Here is a 20,460-nt window from a genome sequence, read left to right on the forward strand (position 1 = left end):
GTAGCGCGCGACATAGTCAGTACATCCCTCTCGAATCGAACCTCAATGTCGGCGTTAGAGGCTTAAGACTCTACAATTGCGCCACCGCTTGTCTATGCTAAAGTATGTATTGTAGATCGGGCTATAGATATACATTTATATATATATACCCGTATCGCAGTGGAGAAGTAGAAGTTATGAAAAGAAAAGGGAACATTTTAAAAATAACGTAACATGATTGTCAATATACAGTAATTGTTTTGTGAGTGTTATTGAATGTTGCTGTCATCAAGGATTTGATTATCATTATTTCTTTCAATCAGGCTCGTATTTGTATGATGTGTTCAAGTTACATTCCGTGTTTGTCAATCGCTGTAAAGATAAGAGGTTTCATTCATCGATTAGTTCCTTACTGCATCAATAAACAGCTCGCCTTCCTTTTTATCTGTGATGTGACAAACTGCATGCACGGGTTTTTTTACGCTGTCTTCCTTTAGCGGACATTGACTTTTTCCACCGTGTGCTTTGTTTCCACAGTAGCTGCATTTATGAATATGCTTATCAGACGCTTCATATTTTTGCTGCCTTTTCAATTGTGTAATTCGGTTTTGTTCAGCCTCTTTGGAACTGTTGCTTTTATCTGTGCACTGCATCAGTTCACGTGAGCCACTCGGTGTACTTGCATCAAGGTTCCCAGCTGTGCTGGTGCCATCTCGCTATGTCCATAGCTTTATTTAATGTTACCTTAGTCCTGGCACTTAAAACTTTCTCTGGCAGTTTCGCTGAGTTTGTGTCAAACACCACCCTGACCATCTCATCTTCCTCTCCATAAGCACAGTCCTTCACCCGTGAATATTTACCCGTGGCAGTTTGCTATTGGATTGCCGCTGACGGATGGCCTTATATGGGCAGGCACTAAATTACAAACGCCAGCGCAGCCTGTCTATGAACTTAATTTAAAGTGTAGGTTTACATCGCGCTTTGTTTCAAGTAGCAGAACTCGCTTCTTATTGTTTAGCTGCCTTCTCAATTATATAATGCATGTTTTCTTCAGCGCTTTTTGAGGTCTTCCTGGTTTTCTATGTACTGCGTGATTACGTGGGAGGCGTGATGATGTCACGAAACTCCGCCCACGGCGTTGAAGCTCATCTCCATTACAGTAAATGGAGAAAACTGCTTCCAGTTATGACCATTACGCGTAGAATTTCGATATAAAACCTGTCCAACTTTTGTAAGGAAGGTGTAAGGAATCAACCTGCCAAATTTCAGCCTTCCACACACGGAAGTTGGAGAATTAGTGATGAGTGAGTGAGGGCTTTGCCTTTTATTAGTATAGATTTACACATATATATACGGTGTGTGTGTGTATATATATATATATATATATATATACACACACATACATATCTATACTAATAAAAGGCAAAGCCCTCACTCATCACTAATTCTCCAACTTCCCGTGTAGGTAGAAGGCTGAAATTTGGCAGGCTCATTCCTTACAGCTTACTTACAAAAGTTGGACAGGTTTTATATCGAAATTCTACGCGTAATGGTCATAACTGGAAGGTATTTTTTTCCATTAACTGTAATGGAGTAGAGCTGCAAAGACGTAGGGGGCGGAGTTTCGTGTGACATCATCACGCCTCCCATGTAATCACGTGAACTGACTGTCAACGCAGTACGTAGAAAACCAGGAAGACCTACAAAAAGCGCTTAAGAAAACATGCATTATATAATTGAGAAGGCAGCGAAACAATAAGAAGCGAGCGAGTGACATATACAACCATATTCATGACTGCTGCTACCTCGGAAAGAAAGCAAGGTGTAAACCTAAACTTTAAATTAAGTTCATAGACAGGCTACCACTGGCGTTTCACATGCCCACAGGTAATGCGGGATACAAGTTTAATGAGAGGACGCAGGTTATAAACGAGTTTTGATCACTTTGTAACTAAGTTAAAATTGTAGGTGAAGGGGTGTGCTTATGCAAATTCCGAGAGAATGTGTTTGTGGGGGATTGACAGTTAAGGCGCGTGGGGGAGTCACGTCATCATCTCCCCTCCCATTTACCTCAAGTTAATACACACGCTGTCTCTAGCGTTTCAACACACTGAATCCTCCAGGCACTACTTACAAAAGGTCACATTGACAATCGTGTTACGCTATTTTTAAAATCTTTCCTTTTTTTAGCACAAGCACAGCTGAGAAGCTTCGATGCATGTGCTCCATAACGCTGGAAAATAATGCATTTAATCACACTTTGCATTACAAGCAAAGGGAGCTTTTGTCAATGCATGATTTCCTGGTACACGATTACATTGATCAGCGATCCCGATTCATTTTACCCTCGCACCACCTTAGTTTGAGAAGAAGTATGAAAAATATGAGGTTAACACAGAAAAACAGATCACCAATTCAAGCTTTATGAATAATCGATTCGCCATCAATAATTGTTTTGGTAAAGCCATCTCCTTCCATTTTATAATTTTTCGCCACTAGCCATGATTAAATGAACGGTAAAAAGTAAGAGCGGCGAGGGTGACTTATTTAGGCAGGAATATATATGATAGCAACACTCATGACAATGTCAATCATGTTACGTTATTATTAAAATGTTTCCTTTTCTTTTCATTACTTCTTTAACACACTACTTCTCGCTGTAGGCGCTGGTATTTTGCTATATATATAATATATGAATTACCTCCAAAGAGCTGAGACTTTTGATATCATGAACGTGTGTACAAAGGGGTCTCCTGCCCAGCAAAAGTCGAGCAGCCAGCGCGTGCATAGCTGTGCCGCCTTTGAGACGCTGACTGCGCTTCTGCCTTAAGTCAAAGTGAGCACTTTTAATTTTTTCATCCGCCCCTGAGCTATAGCCCAGACAAGTGCAAACACGGACCCCTTTTCTACACCACGGCAAAATAATATTAAGGCGATTCACACTTTCTTTTGCACGTATACGATTATCAGGTCCTCAGCCGGATTATGAACACACGCATATGAGTGGAGGACTCACAGTGCCATCACAGCCGATTAATGGCGGGACGTCTCACCAGTCTACACAAGACCCACGCGACTGTCGCAAAAGGCGATCATAACGTCCAGCGAACACATCTCTCTATACTATATAAAAGAAAAAGGCAACTTTCCTTTCTTTACACCTTTTTTCCTTTTATCCCAAACCAAAGCCTTTCTCTCTTAACACGGCAGAGGACACAAAAATAATTTTCTTTAATTGCCGATAAGGCACATTACCAGAGGCACAAATTTGAACGTTCACATAGAAAATGTAATTTCTATACCACAGCCGTCGTGTAGCGCTTTCAAAAGGGATCTACTACCGAGAGATGATCCATATACATTTTAGCTGCTGTTAGTTACTTACCTGTTTTGTTACACAGTCTTTAAAATGTAGTTTACCCAACCACTCCAGTAGTGCTCAATGTACCTGTACTTCTTAAAACGTTAATGTTTTACTGTTTAATAACTTATAGACTATATTTCATTATTTTTCCCTTGCACTCAGTGACCAAAGCTATACACACACATATAGACACATACAAACATACACACAAGTATGTATGTATGTATGTGTGTGTGTGTGTGTATGTATGTATGTATGTGTGTATATATATATATTATGTATGTGTATATATATATATATATATATATATATATATATATATATATATATATATATATATATATATATATATATATATATATATATATATATATATATATATATAAAAATGAATGTAGCATGCAACACTGTTTATTTCATCCCTAAAAGCTATCCATATCACTCTTTAAAGGTGTTATGACTTCATGTGGAGGTGGTAAAATGAAAGGTACAAGATGAAGTGCAGGTTTATATAAAAAGATGGTTAGTGTTGGATGTGAATAAATGAGTTCTCAGCTGTGCCACCATGAAATACATTGTTTTTTTTATTTTTATAAAAATGTACATATTTTTTGCTGTGCCTATATGGGCCAGTGTTGCAAAGATAATGCCCCAATTTATATACAGTCCACCTAGGTTGTCTGGATGGGAGGATTAGCAAGCCAAGTTTACCCCATTTTCAGACATTTTCTCTCATTCTCTTAAAATAAAAAAAAAAAAAGAAAAAAGTAAAAGTGATATTGTTAAAGCATTTTCTTAAAATGACCAATCCAGTTAGTATGTCTGTGGTAGTACTGCATGTTGAACATATTTGTTTAAATTCCAATTATATGTCAAAGTGAACTTTATTGTCATCTCAACCATATTCAAGTATACAGATAGACGAAATTTCGAAGCTGAGGGTCAACAGTCTAACTACATGACGTGCAAATAAAAAATTAAAATTAGAATTAAATTTGAAATTTAAAACGCAAACAAGACATTTCTGAAAATTGATTTAGATAATGAAGAATTAAATTTAACAATAATGTAACCGAGACACTAGTTGGACACGGTTTTACTATCGATTTTATTTTTTCGATTTATCGATTTTAATTTTTTTTTTTAATAGACTACTTGTGTTTTGGAATATGACAAAAAGGTATTAAAATACTTTTCTTCCTGTACCTAAATGTTTGTAAAGAGGTTCTTCCTAATTCAGGTCAAATCAGCATTTTCTTTTGACGTCATGATTCTAGACTTTAGGAATAGTTACAATGCAATTTCTTTAAATAATATTTACTGTTGCCTGCTGAGTAGTCTTCAGCCTTTTTCTGTTTCTGGCAAGCACTGGTCTCTAGAGATGTTAAAACATTTTTGCCCCATTCTGAAAGAGAAAAACAACACATGTGGAAGGTGAAAGGGTTTTTTTTCTGTAGCTTTTTCATTACATCAAGGAAATTATCAATGAATTCCTGTGTAGTTTTTTTTGACATTCTTCCTTGTACTGAGCACTGCTCGTATCATTTTGTGTGGTAGAGATTTATTAAACCTTTTTAAATACTTTTTAATCACTTTTTCCACATTTTCTTATGTTACAGCTTTGTTCCAAAATGAATAATTTTTTTCCTCAGAATTCTACACACAACCCCCTATAATGACAACGTGAAAAATGTTTGAGATTTTTGCAAATTTATTAAAAATAAAAAAAAATTGAGAAAGCACATGTCCATAAGTATTCACAGCCTTTGCTATGAAGCTCAAAATTGAGCTCAAGTGCATCCTGTTTCCCCTGATCATCCTTGAGATGTTTCTGCAGCTTAATTGGAGTCCACCTGTGGTACATTCAGTTGGTTGGACATGATTTGGAAAGGCACACACCTGTCTATATAAGGTCCCACAGTTGACAGTTCATGTCAGAGCACAAACCAAGCATGAAGTCAAAAGAATTTTCTGTAGATCTCTGAGACAGGATTGTCCCGAGACACAAATCTGGGGAAGGTTACTGAAAAATTTATACTGCTTTGACGGTCCCGATGAGCACAGAGGCCTCCATCATCCGTAAGTGGAAGAAGTTCGAAACCACCAGGACTCTTCCTAGAGCTGGCCGGCCATCTAAACTGAGCGGTTGGGGGAGAAGGGCCTTAGTCAGGGAGGTGACCAAGAACCTGATGGTCTCTCAGTCAGAGCTCCAGAGGTCCTCTGTGGAGAGAGGAGAACCTTCCAGAAGGACAACCATCTCTGCAGCAATCCACCAATCAGGCCTCTATGGTAGAGTGGCCAGGCGGAAGCCACTCCTTAGTAAAAGGCACATGGCAGCCCACCTGGAGTTTGGCTAAAGGCACCTGAAGGACTCTCAGACCATGAGAAGCAAAATTCTCTGGTCTGATGAGTCACAGATTGAACTCTGGTGTGAATGCCAGGTGTCATGTTTGGAGGAAACCAGGCACCACTCATCACCAGGCCAATACCATCCCTACAGTGAAGCATGGTGGTGGCAGCATCTTGCTATGGGCATGTTTTTCAGTAGCAGGAACTGGGAGACTAGTCAGGATAAAGGGAAAGATGACTGCAGCAATGTGCAGAGACATCCTGGATGAAAACCTGCTCCAAAGCGCTCTTGACCTCAGATTGGGGCGACAGTTCATCTTTCAGCAGGATAATGACCCTAAGCACACAGCCAAGATATCAAAGGAGTGACTTCAGGACAACTCTATGAATGTCTTTGAGTGCCCCAGCCAGAGCCCAGACTTGAATCCGATTGAACATCTCTGGAGAGATCTTAAAATGGCTGTGGACCAACGCTTCCCATTCAACCTGATGGAGCTTGAGAGGTGCTGCAAAGAGGAATGGGCGAAACTGGCCAAGGATAGGTGTGCCAAGCTTGTGGCATCATATTCAAAAAGACTTGAGGCAGTAATTGCTGCCAAAGGCGCATCGGCAAAGTATTGAGCAAAGGCTGTGAATACTTATGTACATGTGATTTCTCAGTTTTTTTTCATTTTTAATAAATTTGCAAAAACCTCAAGTAAACTTTTTTTCACGTTGTCATTATGGGGTGTTGTGTGTAGAATTCTGAGGAAAAAAATGAATTTAATCCAATTTGGAATAAGGCTGTAACATAACAAAATATGGAAAAAGTGATGCTCTGTGAATACTTTCCAGATGCACTGTATATACCACCATATGCTTACTGTTAACCAATGCCTCCTTGTTTTGCAACTTATTTGAGCTTGATGCATGTGAGCACTTTAATCAAAATGTGAATTAGCTAGTATATTAGAAACGGAAAAAACGTTCTTGGGGTTTCTAACAAAAATCTGCATGGTTTTCCCATTTGAAAATTCTTTACAAGCCAGATGGTTGCATCAGGAATTCTCAACATTGAAGGAGGGAACTATCTCTTCTTCTGTGGTTTTTGCATATCTTTTCCTCTATTTTGTCTTTATATTGCTTTAATATAGAAGTCATTTACTTTAATGTCGCCTTTCTTTCTAAGGATGCCTTGCTGTTGTATGTGGCATTCTCCATCTTATTTCAGAATGATGGTTTGACGGATAAATGGAAGTTTCTTCACATTAGTGTAGGAAGGAATAAACATTTAAGAATTTCAGATTTTGAATTTGCTAATTTATAGACTGTGTCAGCTTTGCTCTAGGTATTTGGTTTTTCTGCCACATCCCAAAAGACAAATGTTGTAAGTTGACCTTAGATGACGGAGAGTGTATATTGTCTGTGTGAGGATGTTTGGGGCTCTTGGGGGTTAGAGGAGCCTGGAATAGTCCTGCATCATGTCCACAGCACCTAATAGACTCTGACCTTTTTGTAGTACTCAGAATTGGTTTAATCAGGTTTTAGAATGTACAGTCCTGTAAAAAAGAAGGTACACCAATCAGTTCTATGGTATTGTGTGTCCTTACCAGGTTTAAAAATGATATATATTTAACTTCTAGTGTAAAACGACACACAACAAATTCTGCCGTGTCATTATTTAACAAAAATGAAGCCAAAATGGAGAAGCCACATGTGAAAAATTAAGTAACCCCATGATTCAATAGCTTGTAGAACCACATTTAGCACCAATAACTTGAAGTAATTGTTTTATCAGTCTCTCACATCGTTGTAGAGGAATTTTGGCCCACTCTTGTTTATAATATTGCTTCAGTTCACATAGGTTAGTGGGCATTCACTTATGCACAGCATTCTTAAGGTCCTGCTACAGTATTTCAGTCACTTTAAGGTCTAGGCTTTGACTGGCCCATTGTAACACCTTGATTCTTTTCGTTTTCAGCCATTCTGTTGTAAAATCGCTGGTGTGCTTGGGATCATTGTTCTGTTGCATGACCCAATTTTGGCCAAGCTTTAGCTATTGGATGAATGACCTCACATTTGACTCTAGATTACTTTGGTATATGTATGAGTGTGTGATTGACTCAATGACTGCAAGGTTCCCAGGTCCTGTGGCAGCCAAACAAGCCCTAATCACCCCTCCACTATCATGCTTGATCGTTGGTATGAGGTGTTTGTGCTGATATGGTGTTTTTGGTTTTCGACAGACATGGCGCTGTGCATGATGGCCAGACATCTCCACCTTGGTCTTATCTGTTGTGGCAGATTGCCGGGGTTATTACCTGGCCGGGATGCCTGGAGGGACCGGAAAGGGACAGTAATAGCTTCCAGGTCACAAGGGGGCAACCGCCTTGCCAAAGAGAGAACCACGGGAAAGGGACAAAGATTTTAACCCGTAAGGACCCGTGGCTCGGAAGCTATTACTGTCCCTTTCCGGTCCCTCCAGGCATCCTGGCCAGGCAATAACTTCAGCAATCTGCCACACTGCCCCTCCGCCAGCGAACACTAGTCGGTCGCAGCAGCCTGTCCCGCGAGGGTATACTTTGTCTGAAGCAGGCGTAATTTGTCGTCTCCCAGGGCCTGGTCCTGTAAAAAGGAAAAGAGACTTAGGGGCAGCGAAGGACTGAGATAAAGAGAAGGTTAATTGTGTGGATTATTTGCTTTATGCATTGTGTAGCGTTTGGGGCTGGATCCTGTGTTTATTTGTGGCGAAATAAACGTGTGCTTTTATAAAGATGTGGTTTCCGACTGGTGGTGTCCGGGCAAATATCACACTGTCCAAAGGACATTGTTCCAGTAGTCTTGTGGTTGGATCAGATTTTGCAAACCAAAGCTGTGTTAGCATGTTTTTAGAGAGAAGATACTTTCTCCTTGCAACTCTCCCAAACAAGCCATACTTGTTCAGTCTTTTTCTAATTGTAGTGTCATGAACTTTAACATGTTAACTGAGGCCTGTAAAATCTGAGATGTAGGCAGCTCTTGAGTTTTTTGCAATTTCTCTGAGCATTAACAGCCCGACCTTTGGGCTATTTTTGCTTGAACATCCGCTTCTGGGAAGATTGGCAGCTGTCTTGAATGTTTTCCACTTGTGAATAGTCTTTATAACTGTAGAATGATGGACTTCAAATTGTTTGGAAATGGTCTTCTAAACCTTCCCAGATTTATGGGTAGCAACAATTGCTTCTTTATAATCATTGACCGCATGTCAGGCTGGTGTGTTGCAAACCAGGAACCCGAGCTGTTTTGTCATTTGGTGGGTGTAACGAAACACAGTACCAATGCATGCTCCCCAACCTGACCTGACCTACATACTTCAGCATGAATGAGAACCCTCGATCCCAGGATGCGGTCAATGGTAGACTTCTTACATGTAAAACCAGACTGTTCCGTTCGCTGGTAGGTGAGCAAGTGATCACGGATCCTATTGAGGATGAGCCTAGCAAGGACTTGCCCTGCACCAAGAGCAGTGTTATTCCTCTTCTGGCATGCGGCTGGGGGTGGTACCCAGCCGGGACGCCCAGGAGGACCGGAGGAGGGCTTGTGCCTCCTCCAGACCGCCAGGGGGCACCCGGTGCCTGAAGAACCCTGGACCTCGGCACATCCGCCACACCAGGAAGTGCTGGGGGGAAGAAGACTGGGGACACCTGGAGGGCTTCCGGGTGCGCAGCCGGCACTTCTGCCACACAGGGCTGTGTCTGGAGAGGATTGCCGGGAAGCAGCTGGAGACCATCCAGGCTCGTATATAAGGGGCCGCCTCCCTGCATTCGAGAGCGAGAGTCAGGTGGAAGAGGACGGAGCTGTAGAGGGGAGTGGAGGCGGCCAGAAGGAAGGCACGAAAGTCTGTGAGGCCTGGACTTTGGGGGATTGGTGCTGGAGGCACTGGGTTGTGCACTGAACTTTATTGTAAATAGTGTATATAATAAATGTGTGTTGGGTGAGAAAACGATATCTGCCTGTCTGTGTCCGGGTCCAGTTCCACACCCTGTAGTTAACACAAATTCAGGTGATCACCCTTCCATTTCCAGATAGGGATGACAAGTCCTGTTTTACAGTCAGTTTGGTGATGCCAGTTTCCCAAATGGAAGCAAAAATTGCTTGCAATTCCACGTGGACAGCCTTACAATGAGCCTGGAGAAATTCACCCAGTATACCACAGATCCCTGCAACCTCTCCTACCCTCAGTTGTACAAAATAGGTCCTTAAAAGGCAGATTGGTTCCAAACCTAATATTAAATCCCTGAGAACTATAATTGGTACTTCTGATTTACCACTAATCTTTAGTAAATTTGTTTGTTTTCACTCTGTGTATGTATGTTTTTCATTTAATAAGTTCTGTCTATCTTCCAGTAGATGGCAGTAAAATGCATATCTGATTCCAACAAGGTCAAGTGTGTAAAATTTTTTTTAAACGCTGCCAGTTGCTGCTGGAGCTTTTTTTTGTCGTTTTAAGAGTGCTCAAAACAATGGTACTTCAGACTTATTTATAAAATACTGTCCACACAGTCTTTGTTGACCAATGTGCATGTAGGTGTGTGTGTGTGTTGGGTTTTTTTTTTTTTTTTTTTCTTTAATACATGGTATTCTGTAATGTGTTTGAAAATATTTACTCCTTTTAATACTTTTTTTGTGTTGTACATGTTACTGCCAATATGTGAAAAGCAGATATTGTGTTAGAATGCCTAGACATTCTGTAGAATGCTTGACATTTTATGCAAAGCATGAAATGTCTGTTAATTTAATATTCTATATTGGCCAACCTCCGGAGTACCATACGCCGCATAATCAGGCCATTTTTTTTTTAAATAATTTTTAAGCACAGGGAGAAAATGAACATTTGAAAAATCGGTAATGTAATAAATCGGCAAGAAAAGCAACATTGTATCAATGCACGGAATGAACCAACACACAATCATCCGTGACTGAAAACTGGCGGACCGCCATCGCTTGTTTCCCACCTCCAACTCGTCCTTTGAGTCTTTGTCGTCTTTGCACAGTCCAGATGCACCTGTGACTCACGCAGACTTTCCATGTTCCTGCAGGAGCATCTACGAAGATGCATGTTTGTCGCGGATGCGAGTTGCTGTATGTAGCGTGTAAAACAGTTTGCTATGGTGCACGCCGTGCTTCGTAACCGAAAACTCGGTTTTTAAAGACTGCTTACTTCTTGGAGTTGGTGGGCGTGACTCCTTCCTGCGTGCGCCATAGGTGTCTTACTTGTCGGTGACGGTGAATCCATGCCCCTTCCGGCGTGGTTTCCATGGGTGTCTTGCCTTAGTGAATTATATATTAGATAGAGATATGTATTGTATAGAATATCTTTCTCTAGGCATTGTACAGAATGACTTGCTGATTTTGTTTTTGGCATTGCATAGAATGCCTAGGAAATGTTTGAAATTTAAATTGTTTCTTTGACGTCCTATTATGTAGATTTCCTAGGCATTCTACACAATGCCTAATTTCACACATTGACCATAACACACAAAAATATATGTATGTATATTTAATTATTCAAGTGACGCATACTTTCATCATGTATGCTTTTATCTGTGTTTCTTTTGTAATTTCTGGGTGAAGGTTAAGTAGAGAATTCTGAAAACAAAGAAATAACGATCAAGCTAATACCTGTATGGAACTGAACATCTGTTTAAATTGAGATGAGTACCTGCTTAGATGTTGAAAAGCCCATTTGATTATTATAAATCTATCTTTTTGACTGTTAACACCTGAAAATGTTCAGGTATTGTTTATTTATGAACTAAGGGACATGGTGTATTACAGAGCTAAGCGAAAATCAGGGTAAGCTGTGATTTATCAGATTATGCTATTTAATAAATGCAACAAGCACATATTGATTAGTAGAATAGTGCATTAATAGAAAGTTGGGACATGGTGGTGGTGTGTGTTTGTTGTTGTGGTTTTTTTTTTCTTGGAAAGTTTAACTTTGTTTTCTCTTTTTTTTTTTTTATTGCAGATAACTTGGACAGCCCTTGGGATTATTTTCATGCCTGTTTCTTTTCTCTTTGGGAATACAGGCTATATGTATATCTGGCATTGACAGTCAGTATATGCATCTGGATTGTAGCTCAGAAAATACAAAAAAGGAAGGTAAACTGTTGACGCCTTTGTTACTGCTCACAATGGCTCATTGTAATGTTAAGACTCGAGGAATAATGTTAATGCATACAATTTCAATCAATGACTTTTTTAATTATTTAGAATTTTTCAGACCTGTTAACATTAGCCATATTTTCAAAAACAAGTATTCTATAGAAGAGTTGAAGCATATTGAAATGTTTGGAATAATTACATTTGTTTAGTATCTTATTTATAACCCCTGTATTGGGTTGCAACAGTACCTCTGATTCCCACAGGGCAGCATGGGACATGGAGTTTTTTAATTCAGTCCTGTTGGGTTCCTTGAGGCACTGAACAAGAGTGTTCTGCAGAGACTGGGGAGCCCTATTTCATGGGGTTTCTGTCTCATACAGAAGTGTTTTCGGACCATGTGTATGGAAGACTGGAAGTACTCCAGGGTGGAAGATAAAAGAAACTGCCTACCTCAGATTGAGAAGTGAGAGTTGAGTAGAAGGTGGACAAAGCTTTTGTGGAGGAGGCAGTGGCTGAGAGGAAGAAGACAGAGTTGTGTTTTATTGTACTTGTGGCTATGGTGGCAAGAAACCAGTGTTGTAGAAGAGTTTCGCACAATAAAAGACTTTGTGCTTTTAACTTGTGAACCTCTCTTGTACAGTGGCCCTCTTTATAATTTTCAGATGTATTTGTTCTCAGGCTACTTTCCTTTTATCCTGTTGGGAACTTGTGTTTCCAAATAACATAGCTCTAAATTCTGTATTTTGGCGAACAGGATCCTCATCCTCCATGTTATAGTCACAGCACTTTGAGAGACATGTTAATGATAAATGCGTTCAGTCCCCCACCTTCACCGTTCACAGAGTTCCCATTGTCGCAAAACCATCCAATAGCTGTTTTGTGGCCTGTTATTTGAAATGTTTTCTGAAAAAGCAGGTTAAACAGGATTTTTTTAAAATATTTTAATAAAATACTGCATGCAGAGTGCCATGACAGGTATGAGTTAATTTCCTTGTTACTAATACCTTGTTCATTTCTAACCATTAGCGTTGCCATCGGTGGTTGGTGACCTAAAATATTTTTGCTTATGCTTCAGTAATTACCAGTGAGATTACTGTATGTCCTGTGTTATTAGCTTTTCTTTGCAGCATTCTGTTGGCATAGATACTTTATCTTTGTGATTTAATCTTGAAATGGGCAGTTTGAGACTAGTTATTACAGACTAAGTTATCCTTGGGGGGTTTGTGTTTGTTTATCTCCGTCCTTTTTTTCTTTTTAATCAGAGGAATGGCATTTCTGTGTTACTTTGGTTCATGCAGGTATATTCATTCTGCCTTATAAGTGTATTAGACAAAATTTTGCCAGCTTTTTCCCGCAATAGCATATAGCTTTTTAGTCCCTTTTTTGTTCGTTATCCCTGTCTCTCCCCTCTACGGCTAATGTTTTTTATTTCTCTAGGTCCCCATCTCTCTCTCTGTGCCACACTAATTAGCCAACTCTTTACAGCTGGTAGAATTTTTGTTATATGGCTTTTTGATAAAGTGCCAGTTTTGTTTTGGTAAATTATGTAAACATTCGTCATTAATTACAGATGAAACTGAATCATTGTCAATATTTTAAAATGCCAGTTTCTACATTTTGCGGTTTAATCAGTGTATTCTGCAACTTTCACGTTGTTAATGCTGCGTACACAAAAAAGTCTGTTTCTTTTGGACTGTTACATAAAGTTTTTTCATAAAAGCTCCCTTTAATCAGAAAATGCAATGTTGACCATAGTAGATTATGATAAATTGTGTTATTCTGCTACTAACTTTTTTTGCTTGCTATTAATGCCTAGAATATGGTAGTTTAATAACTGAACTTGTTTCTGTTTTGCAGGAATTTATTAACCCAGAAAAGTCCTTTCAAAATGAAAACTCTGTGCAGAAACAATCCATATATGTTTCAGGTGTAAAGATTTTTTATGGCTCCCAAACGGGAACAGCCAAGGTAAAGAAAATTTCTAGTCCTAATTGTTTTAAATAAGATTTATATGAACATATTCAGCATAAGTTAGAATAGATTAACAAATATTCTTATTTTAAAATTTCCAAACTCTGCTTTCAGTTGCATATGGGTTCCTCCACCCCATAAGTAAGCAGAAGTAAACCCATAGTTACTGTCCAGTAAAAGCTGCACTTGTAGCACTGTGAGTGATCTTGGGTTGTTGACATGCATCTGTAGAACAATATAATTGACCATATGACAGTTTAGTGTGGTTTTTTTTTTTTCCCCCTGAAGTAAGATGTGTGAGATCATTTAGAAGAACCTAGTCCATGTCTGCCAATGTACTGTTTTGAGCACATTGTACTCTATAAAAGAAGGATTCTCCCAGCTAGTGCTATACTGTATATTGCCCATATCTGAATTGGTTTCATACAATGATAAAGATTTTTAGTTTTAATAGTATTTAATGATAGTTTACAACCTTTATAATTCTGCGTGAATCATACATTTATTAATAAAATATTGGTGTTTCAGCTGCTTGGCCTGGAGAAAAAACACTGCTGCAATAAATTAGATAGGCTAGCTGTTTAAATAATAACTAGCCAACCCGCGCCGCATAATCGGGCCGGTTTTTTAATAATTTTTAAGCACAGGGAGAAAATTAACATTTGAAAAATCGGTAATGTAATCGGCAAGAAAAGCAATATTGTAACAATGCACGGAACGAACCAACACACAATCGTCCGTGCGGCGCTCCGGTGCAGAGGGTGGAACGGGAGGAGAGGAGAAGGACGTCCACTCACTCCCTCCGTCATGCTAGTCTGCTGATTTCTCGTCCAGTATGCACTGTCTGCTCATGTGCCCACCTCCAACTCTTCACTCGAGTCGTTGTCGTCTTTGTACAGTCCAGATGCAGCTGTGACTCACGTAGACTTTTCATTGCTCTGTGCGGTTTTGGCTGCCTTTCTATATATAATCCACCAAGACACCCGTCCACGGTGGGAGGGGGGTGTGTACAACGTGCAGGAGCATCTAAGAAGACGCATGTTTGTCGCGGATGCGAATTGCTATATGTAGTGTGTAAAACAGTTTGCTATGGTGCACGCGGTCGTGCGTCATAACTGAAAACTCATTTTTTAAAGACTGCTTACTTCATTGTGCTTTAACCTCCGTTGTAAAGGAATGTTTTAAGGATCCCATGGGATACCCCTCGCAAACAGTTTTACACGCTGCATTTGGCAATTCACCTCCGCGAGAAACATGCCTCTATTAACAATCAACGTGGGTCGGAGCTGCATGTGACCTCTACAACAGACGAATATAAATGACGGCGGTTTTTCTGTGTTGTTGCGTCTGAGTTGGTGGGCGTGGCTCTGTGAGTTGTCGTCGTATCCAGTGGTCTTGGAGTTGGTGGGCGTGGCTCCTTCCTGCGTGCGCCATAGGTTTGAGCTTGCTAAAAAGAAGCAACACCTCTGTTTTGATTAGTAATGGAAGCTGGAAAAAAACACGTTGCCAGCAGAGAAAACAATTTGTATATTACCAACCCTGACCAAATTTTATGTAATATGTAACCTTTGCAAGTGCCACATTGATGCAATGGGAGGCAACACTTTTGCACTCCTCAAGAGCAACCATGTTGGTGTAATTATTGTGCTAAATAGCACAGTATGACTACTTTTTTTTTATTGTTTTTGTAGGAAATATTGTTTTAAAAATGTATAGTGTAAACGGACAAAGTTTTCAATAAAAGCTTGCACAGTTATGGTTGGTTGTGGCTTGATTTTATACATTGTGTGTATATATACACAGTATATGCCAGGTCACTAAAAACCCTGGGTATATAATATTGTTTCCTGAAAATTCCTTGTATACCAGGGTTAAGAAAGTTCCACAAAACTAGGGAATTGGTCTTGAAAACAAACGTGAAATTGAGAGAGAGCTGCACAGCTGTCTGTAGATGGCTGATGCAGACAGCAAGTGATCCTCTACAGTGCTGGAAAACCAATAAAACCAACTTACCTTCAGTGTGTCTGTCACCGTGTAAAGAAATACTTGTCCTTTCAGATGGGGCACTAGTTGCAAGAATATACATTTAGCACAGGTGGAAACAATACTTGCCATGGTGTATCAGTCAAGCCTGAGAGCTTAGATAAGCTTGTCTTTCTGTCTCACAAACTGTAACTGTTCTCAGAATACTGAATTAATAAAAGCACAGGATCTCTGTCTGCACTACAAGTAGAACTCACACTTTGTGAATAGTCATAAACTTGTTTGTGTTTTTTTTTTTTATTTGATGTATTGTGTTTTTTTGTATTTACTGTTTTGTCAATACTGTTTACATTTAATATCTGTCTATTTGAGTGATTAGTTTTTTGTTTTATGCAGTTTTGCACATTTGAAATATTTTAAGTAGTGTCCAGTAAAATGTAATTATAATGTCATTTGGCTAATGCGTTCATTACAGTGTCTGCAAATACAGATTGCTTTAAAAGAACCGTTTTTAATACGTAAAGTAAATAAAAGCAAATTCTTACTGGGACTTTTTTTTTTTTTTTACACCGTACACCTTTTTAACATAGAGTACTGGTTCTTTGGAGGCACAGTATTATCATAACATATATTTAAATATTGATAAATATCATACAATCGTGATATATTGGCTAAATATTGTGATACTGAATTTTGTCAATATCACCCTACACTACTCTCAGCCAGTAAATGTTATTAGTGCTATTTTCTGAGCATTTGTTGCTTTTTTGAGTTTCGATGTGATAGTTTGAATTTGCAGCAGGCGTTGTGATTTTGTGTCTGTTATACATGGGTGGTGTCATCTTTACCATTTCTTTGGTAGCTACTAATTACGTGACTGATATTCTGATGTTGATTTGCTTGTGTTAGAACAGTTACTGATGCTTTCCTAGTGTTACAGCACAAAAGTCACAGTATTCTATTTCCTACTTTTTAGTGTTTTTTTTTTTTTTTTGTTTGTTTGTTTGTTTTTTGGAGCTCTTGCTTTGTAGCTTTTGACTTTGATTTTTTTCTACATCTCCTTTTCTGACATTTTTCCTATCATTTATATGACAGGCCTGTCTTTTACTTTTTTCTAATCAGACATAATAAATAGGATAAAAATGAGACATCCTTGAGCAACGGATAAATTATTTTACAGAATGAAGTAAAAATTTTTCCAGTAATCATTTTACATGTTTGTGTATGTGGCTAAACCAATTGCAATAGTGGAAACATTTTTGTAGCATTTGTTTAATATTATACACTTCTTAAAGAATGTTTGCAAATCATATGTTTTGGATATCTCACTGCATGTATCTGTATTAACACTTTTTTGCCTTGCATGTATTTTACAAGATAGTAGTCTTATTGAGCTGTGTATGTATACCTGCAATGTTTTGGTTTGGTATCCCAGTGAGCTTTTTGATAACTGTAATAAGACTATATTAATATTTTTATGATTCTAAAAGAATTATGTCCTCTGCAGCATCAACAAAGTTTAGATCCCCTTTTAAACTGAGTATATCAGTATAGCTTTTCATTTTATTTTTAAATTAACTTTTTTTTTTTTTTTTTGTATTATTTCTCACCATTTTTAATATTCTGCTAATTATCTGCTACATCCATATATGAAGCATTCTTCTTGAAATGGAAAATGAATCTGAAGGGGAATTTTTTTTAACATCAGAAATGTTAATGATTTATTTTTTGTTGTACTGCAGACGTTTGCTAATGATCTTGCTGAGCAAGTTGAAGGCTTGGGTCTGTCTTCAGATGTTATTAACTTGAAAGAATATGATCCAGAAGACAGCTTGGCTGAAGAGGTGAGAGCTTCAGTTTTTACTGATTGTTTTACTTCTTCAGTTCTCTAGATTGAGACCCTATTATTGGGTCTTCAAGTATGCTACCTTTGTGGTTCAGCTTTTTGTTTTTAGTAGAAAAGTTCAGAATGTACAGGTAATATATACAATTCAAATATCTGGTTTGACGTGAAATGTGTAAATGCATAATTTAGCCCAGACCTTGAACAATGCACTACTTGACATGACGATATTTACATTAGCAAGCCTTTCATTACAGCCAACTCCCCTTTACCTGTTATCCTAAATTTATAAATTTAACATTTTTTTTGGACCCATTTTCCATACATTTTCATCATCTTTAGAATCAAATATGTAAGGAATTGTTGTAGCCTAGTAGTCGAATTACACACGGTAAGCAAGCTACTCTGAAACTATACCACCATGATATAAAATTAAGTATTTTGTTTATTTAATTTTGTACTCTTAAGTTGAGCAATTAACTTAATAGTTTAGACAGTTTGTCCTCAATTTATAAAGTTTCACAATCCGCTCTATAGTATGCCTTCTAGGACTGTTGGTGTAAATTGATCAGAAACTTTGCGGCCATAAAGGAAGTACTACTTTTTAAAAAAAAAAAAAAAATTTTTGTTATTTATATAACTTAGCTGAGGTCGCTCTTCCTTGCTTTAGTTATGCAGTCTTTTCAAGTACTACATAGGAATTAAATTTATTTTTTAATTTAAATAAATGGAGTGCTGTCCTTTTGATATCCTTGGCATACCCTGGAAATTTGTTGTGTACAAGGAGGACATTTAATTTTTACTACCTTAATTTACAGTACTTGTGGAGTATCTGTGCAGTTTTGTTAGTGCTGCAGGTAATTAGGATACATGCTCAAACTTTTCTGTATCAACATAATTTTAGTAGCCTATGTTCTTAGGTTGTCATGCTAATGCCTCACCCAAATTCTGTAAAAACCCTTAAAGCTGTTTCTCCTTGGCATTAACTGACCTACAGATAAAGTGACATTACATATCATCTGTTTAGATGAAGAAGTAGGTGCATTAAGTTTGTAAGGCCAGCATGTCCTCTGCCTAATGAGAAGTAGTTAGGAAAATATTTGTTGATGTATACATAATCAATAAATGAATGAGGGAGATGTAGAGTTTGCCTTTAGTGTTTCATAGCAGCTAAGCATTTACTTTTTATATTGCATCAAGAATTTAGGAGTGCAATTTTTATGTAGTGCTAAAGAGGTTTTATCACACATAGTAAGCATTTTAAGTTCTTGCGGAAAAAGCAAATACTTCAATTTGCTATTTAACTGTGAATAATTCCAAAATTTGTGTACATAGCAAACTTAAGCTTATACTTGGGATGTCACAAGAACATGTACTTCGGTACTAGGTTGATATGAAGATTCCTAAAATGTAAAGATACTAGCTTTTTTCCATTGTTAGTGTTGTGTGAAACTACATGCATGGTTGCAAGAAGAGAAAAATACCTGAGAAATGTAAGAACTGCATATGAAAATGGCTTGCAGTGATAATATACAGCAGCAAATTAGCACATGTCCAAAAGACAAAGCAGCTGATGTCATGTCTGAAAGGTCTTTGTGTTTTAAGGTAATTTCAGCCTGTGAGTACAGTAGTGGTGGGTTTTTTTCCCCCTCACACACACAGACTTCAGTTATTGGCAGTTTGTAAGGGTGAGTGGGACAGAATCCGTAGCAAAATAATACTTGTAGGGCAGCAATAGAGAAGCGTGTGTGTGTGTATATTATATTATATTCTATACATACACGGCCCGGACACAGACAGGCGGACATGATGTTAATCACCACCACACGTTTACGTCCCTGAAGGCGTCCCGGCCGGGTCGTCGCCCCTGGCATCCTTGACAATATATAATATAAAAAATATATATAGTATATATTTTAAAAACCTGCTCCAAGCATACTTGTAGAACAAAGTGCAAAATAGTGGGATAGAAAGTATAAAAACACTGTTATGGAAGGGGTCTGGCTATAACTTTTACTAATGAAGATAAAAAGCTAAGCATTCAAAATTGTGAAATTGCTGATTGTGGAAGCAAATGCATAAACAGATTAAGTAAATACTGTTCCTTTGCATAGCTTGCCTGTATTAACTCAGTGCCATAATTGGTGTAGGTAAAACAAACCACTGTTCTTCTTAATCAAATTCCTTTTACCTTCGATTAAGAATAGATTTTTGCACTCAAGTTTGTGTGGTCTACCAATTCATGACTGTGCAGTTGATGCTCCTCGCCTCTTTCATAGCAATAGAACTTGCAGTTGACCGGGACAGATCTAGGGGAGGAGAAATTTCATGTACTGACAATGCAACATTTTCAGACACTGAGCTACGTAGTATGACTAATTTTACTGCTAATATCTGTCAGTGGAGATTGCATGTCTCTGTTCTTGATTTTATGTAAGTTAATGATTGATGCACCTGAGCTTAATAATTTTTGAGTGGTATTCACATACTTTTGGCCTTAGAGTGTACAATGATCCAAATTCTGTCTCCCTTGTTCAGTTCTTCTCAACCAATATCTCATTTTTTGTGTAGTTTAAAAGGAAAATAGGGGGAAAAAATGAACAATGTCAAAAGTAAGTCATCCAGTAAGTATGCAATGGGCATTGTATCAAGTGGAATGTAATATATAATCAGTGTTTTTTTTGTTTTTTTTAATTAAGATGCATTGTAATAGACAAACATTAAGAAATCGAAGTTATATTGACTGATAATAAACGATCACCTTAAGTTTGACTGAAACAGTAGACTGAACTTTGCTTCCTCCATCATAACAATCGTAATCATAAAGTGGTATCTCTATGACCTA

General features: G+C 38.2%; 1 protein-coding gene across 1 annotated transcript in view; it reads left to right on the plus strand.

Moving 5' to 3' along the window:
* tyw1 (tRNA-yW synthesizing protein 1 homolog (S. cerevisiae)) overlaps window positions 1-20,460 on the plus strand; it is a 225,977-nt gene that overhangs the window by 9,016 nt on the left and 196,501 nt on the right. The window contains exons 2-4 of the mRNA XM_039756991.1: window positions 11,682-11,815; window positions 13,676-13,786; window positions 17,515-17,616. Of these exons, the coding sequence (XP_039612925.1) occupies window positions 11,682-11,815; window positions 13,676-13,786; window positions 17,515-17,616 (347 nt within the window). The remainder of the gene's footprint in view (window positions 1-11,681; window positions 11,816-13,675; window positions 13,787-17,514; window positions 17,617-20,460) is intronic.

This window comes from Polypterus senegalus, chromosome 6 (assembly GCF_016835505.1).
Source record: "Polypterus senegalus isolate Bchr_013 chromosome 6, ASM1683550v1, whole genome shotgun sequence".
Classification (NCBI taxonomy): domain Eukaryota; kingdom Metazoa; phylum Chordata; class Cladistia; order Polypteriformes; family Polypteridae; genus Polypterus; species Polypterus senegalus.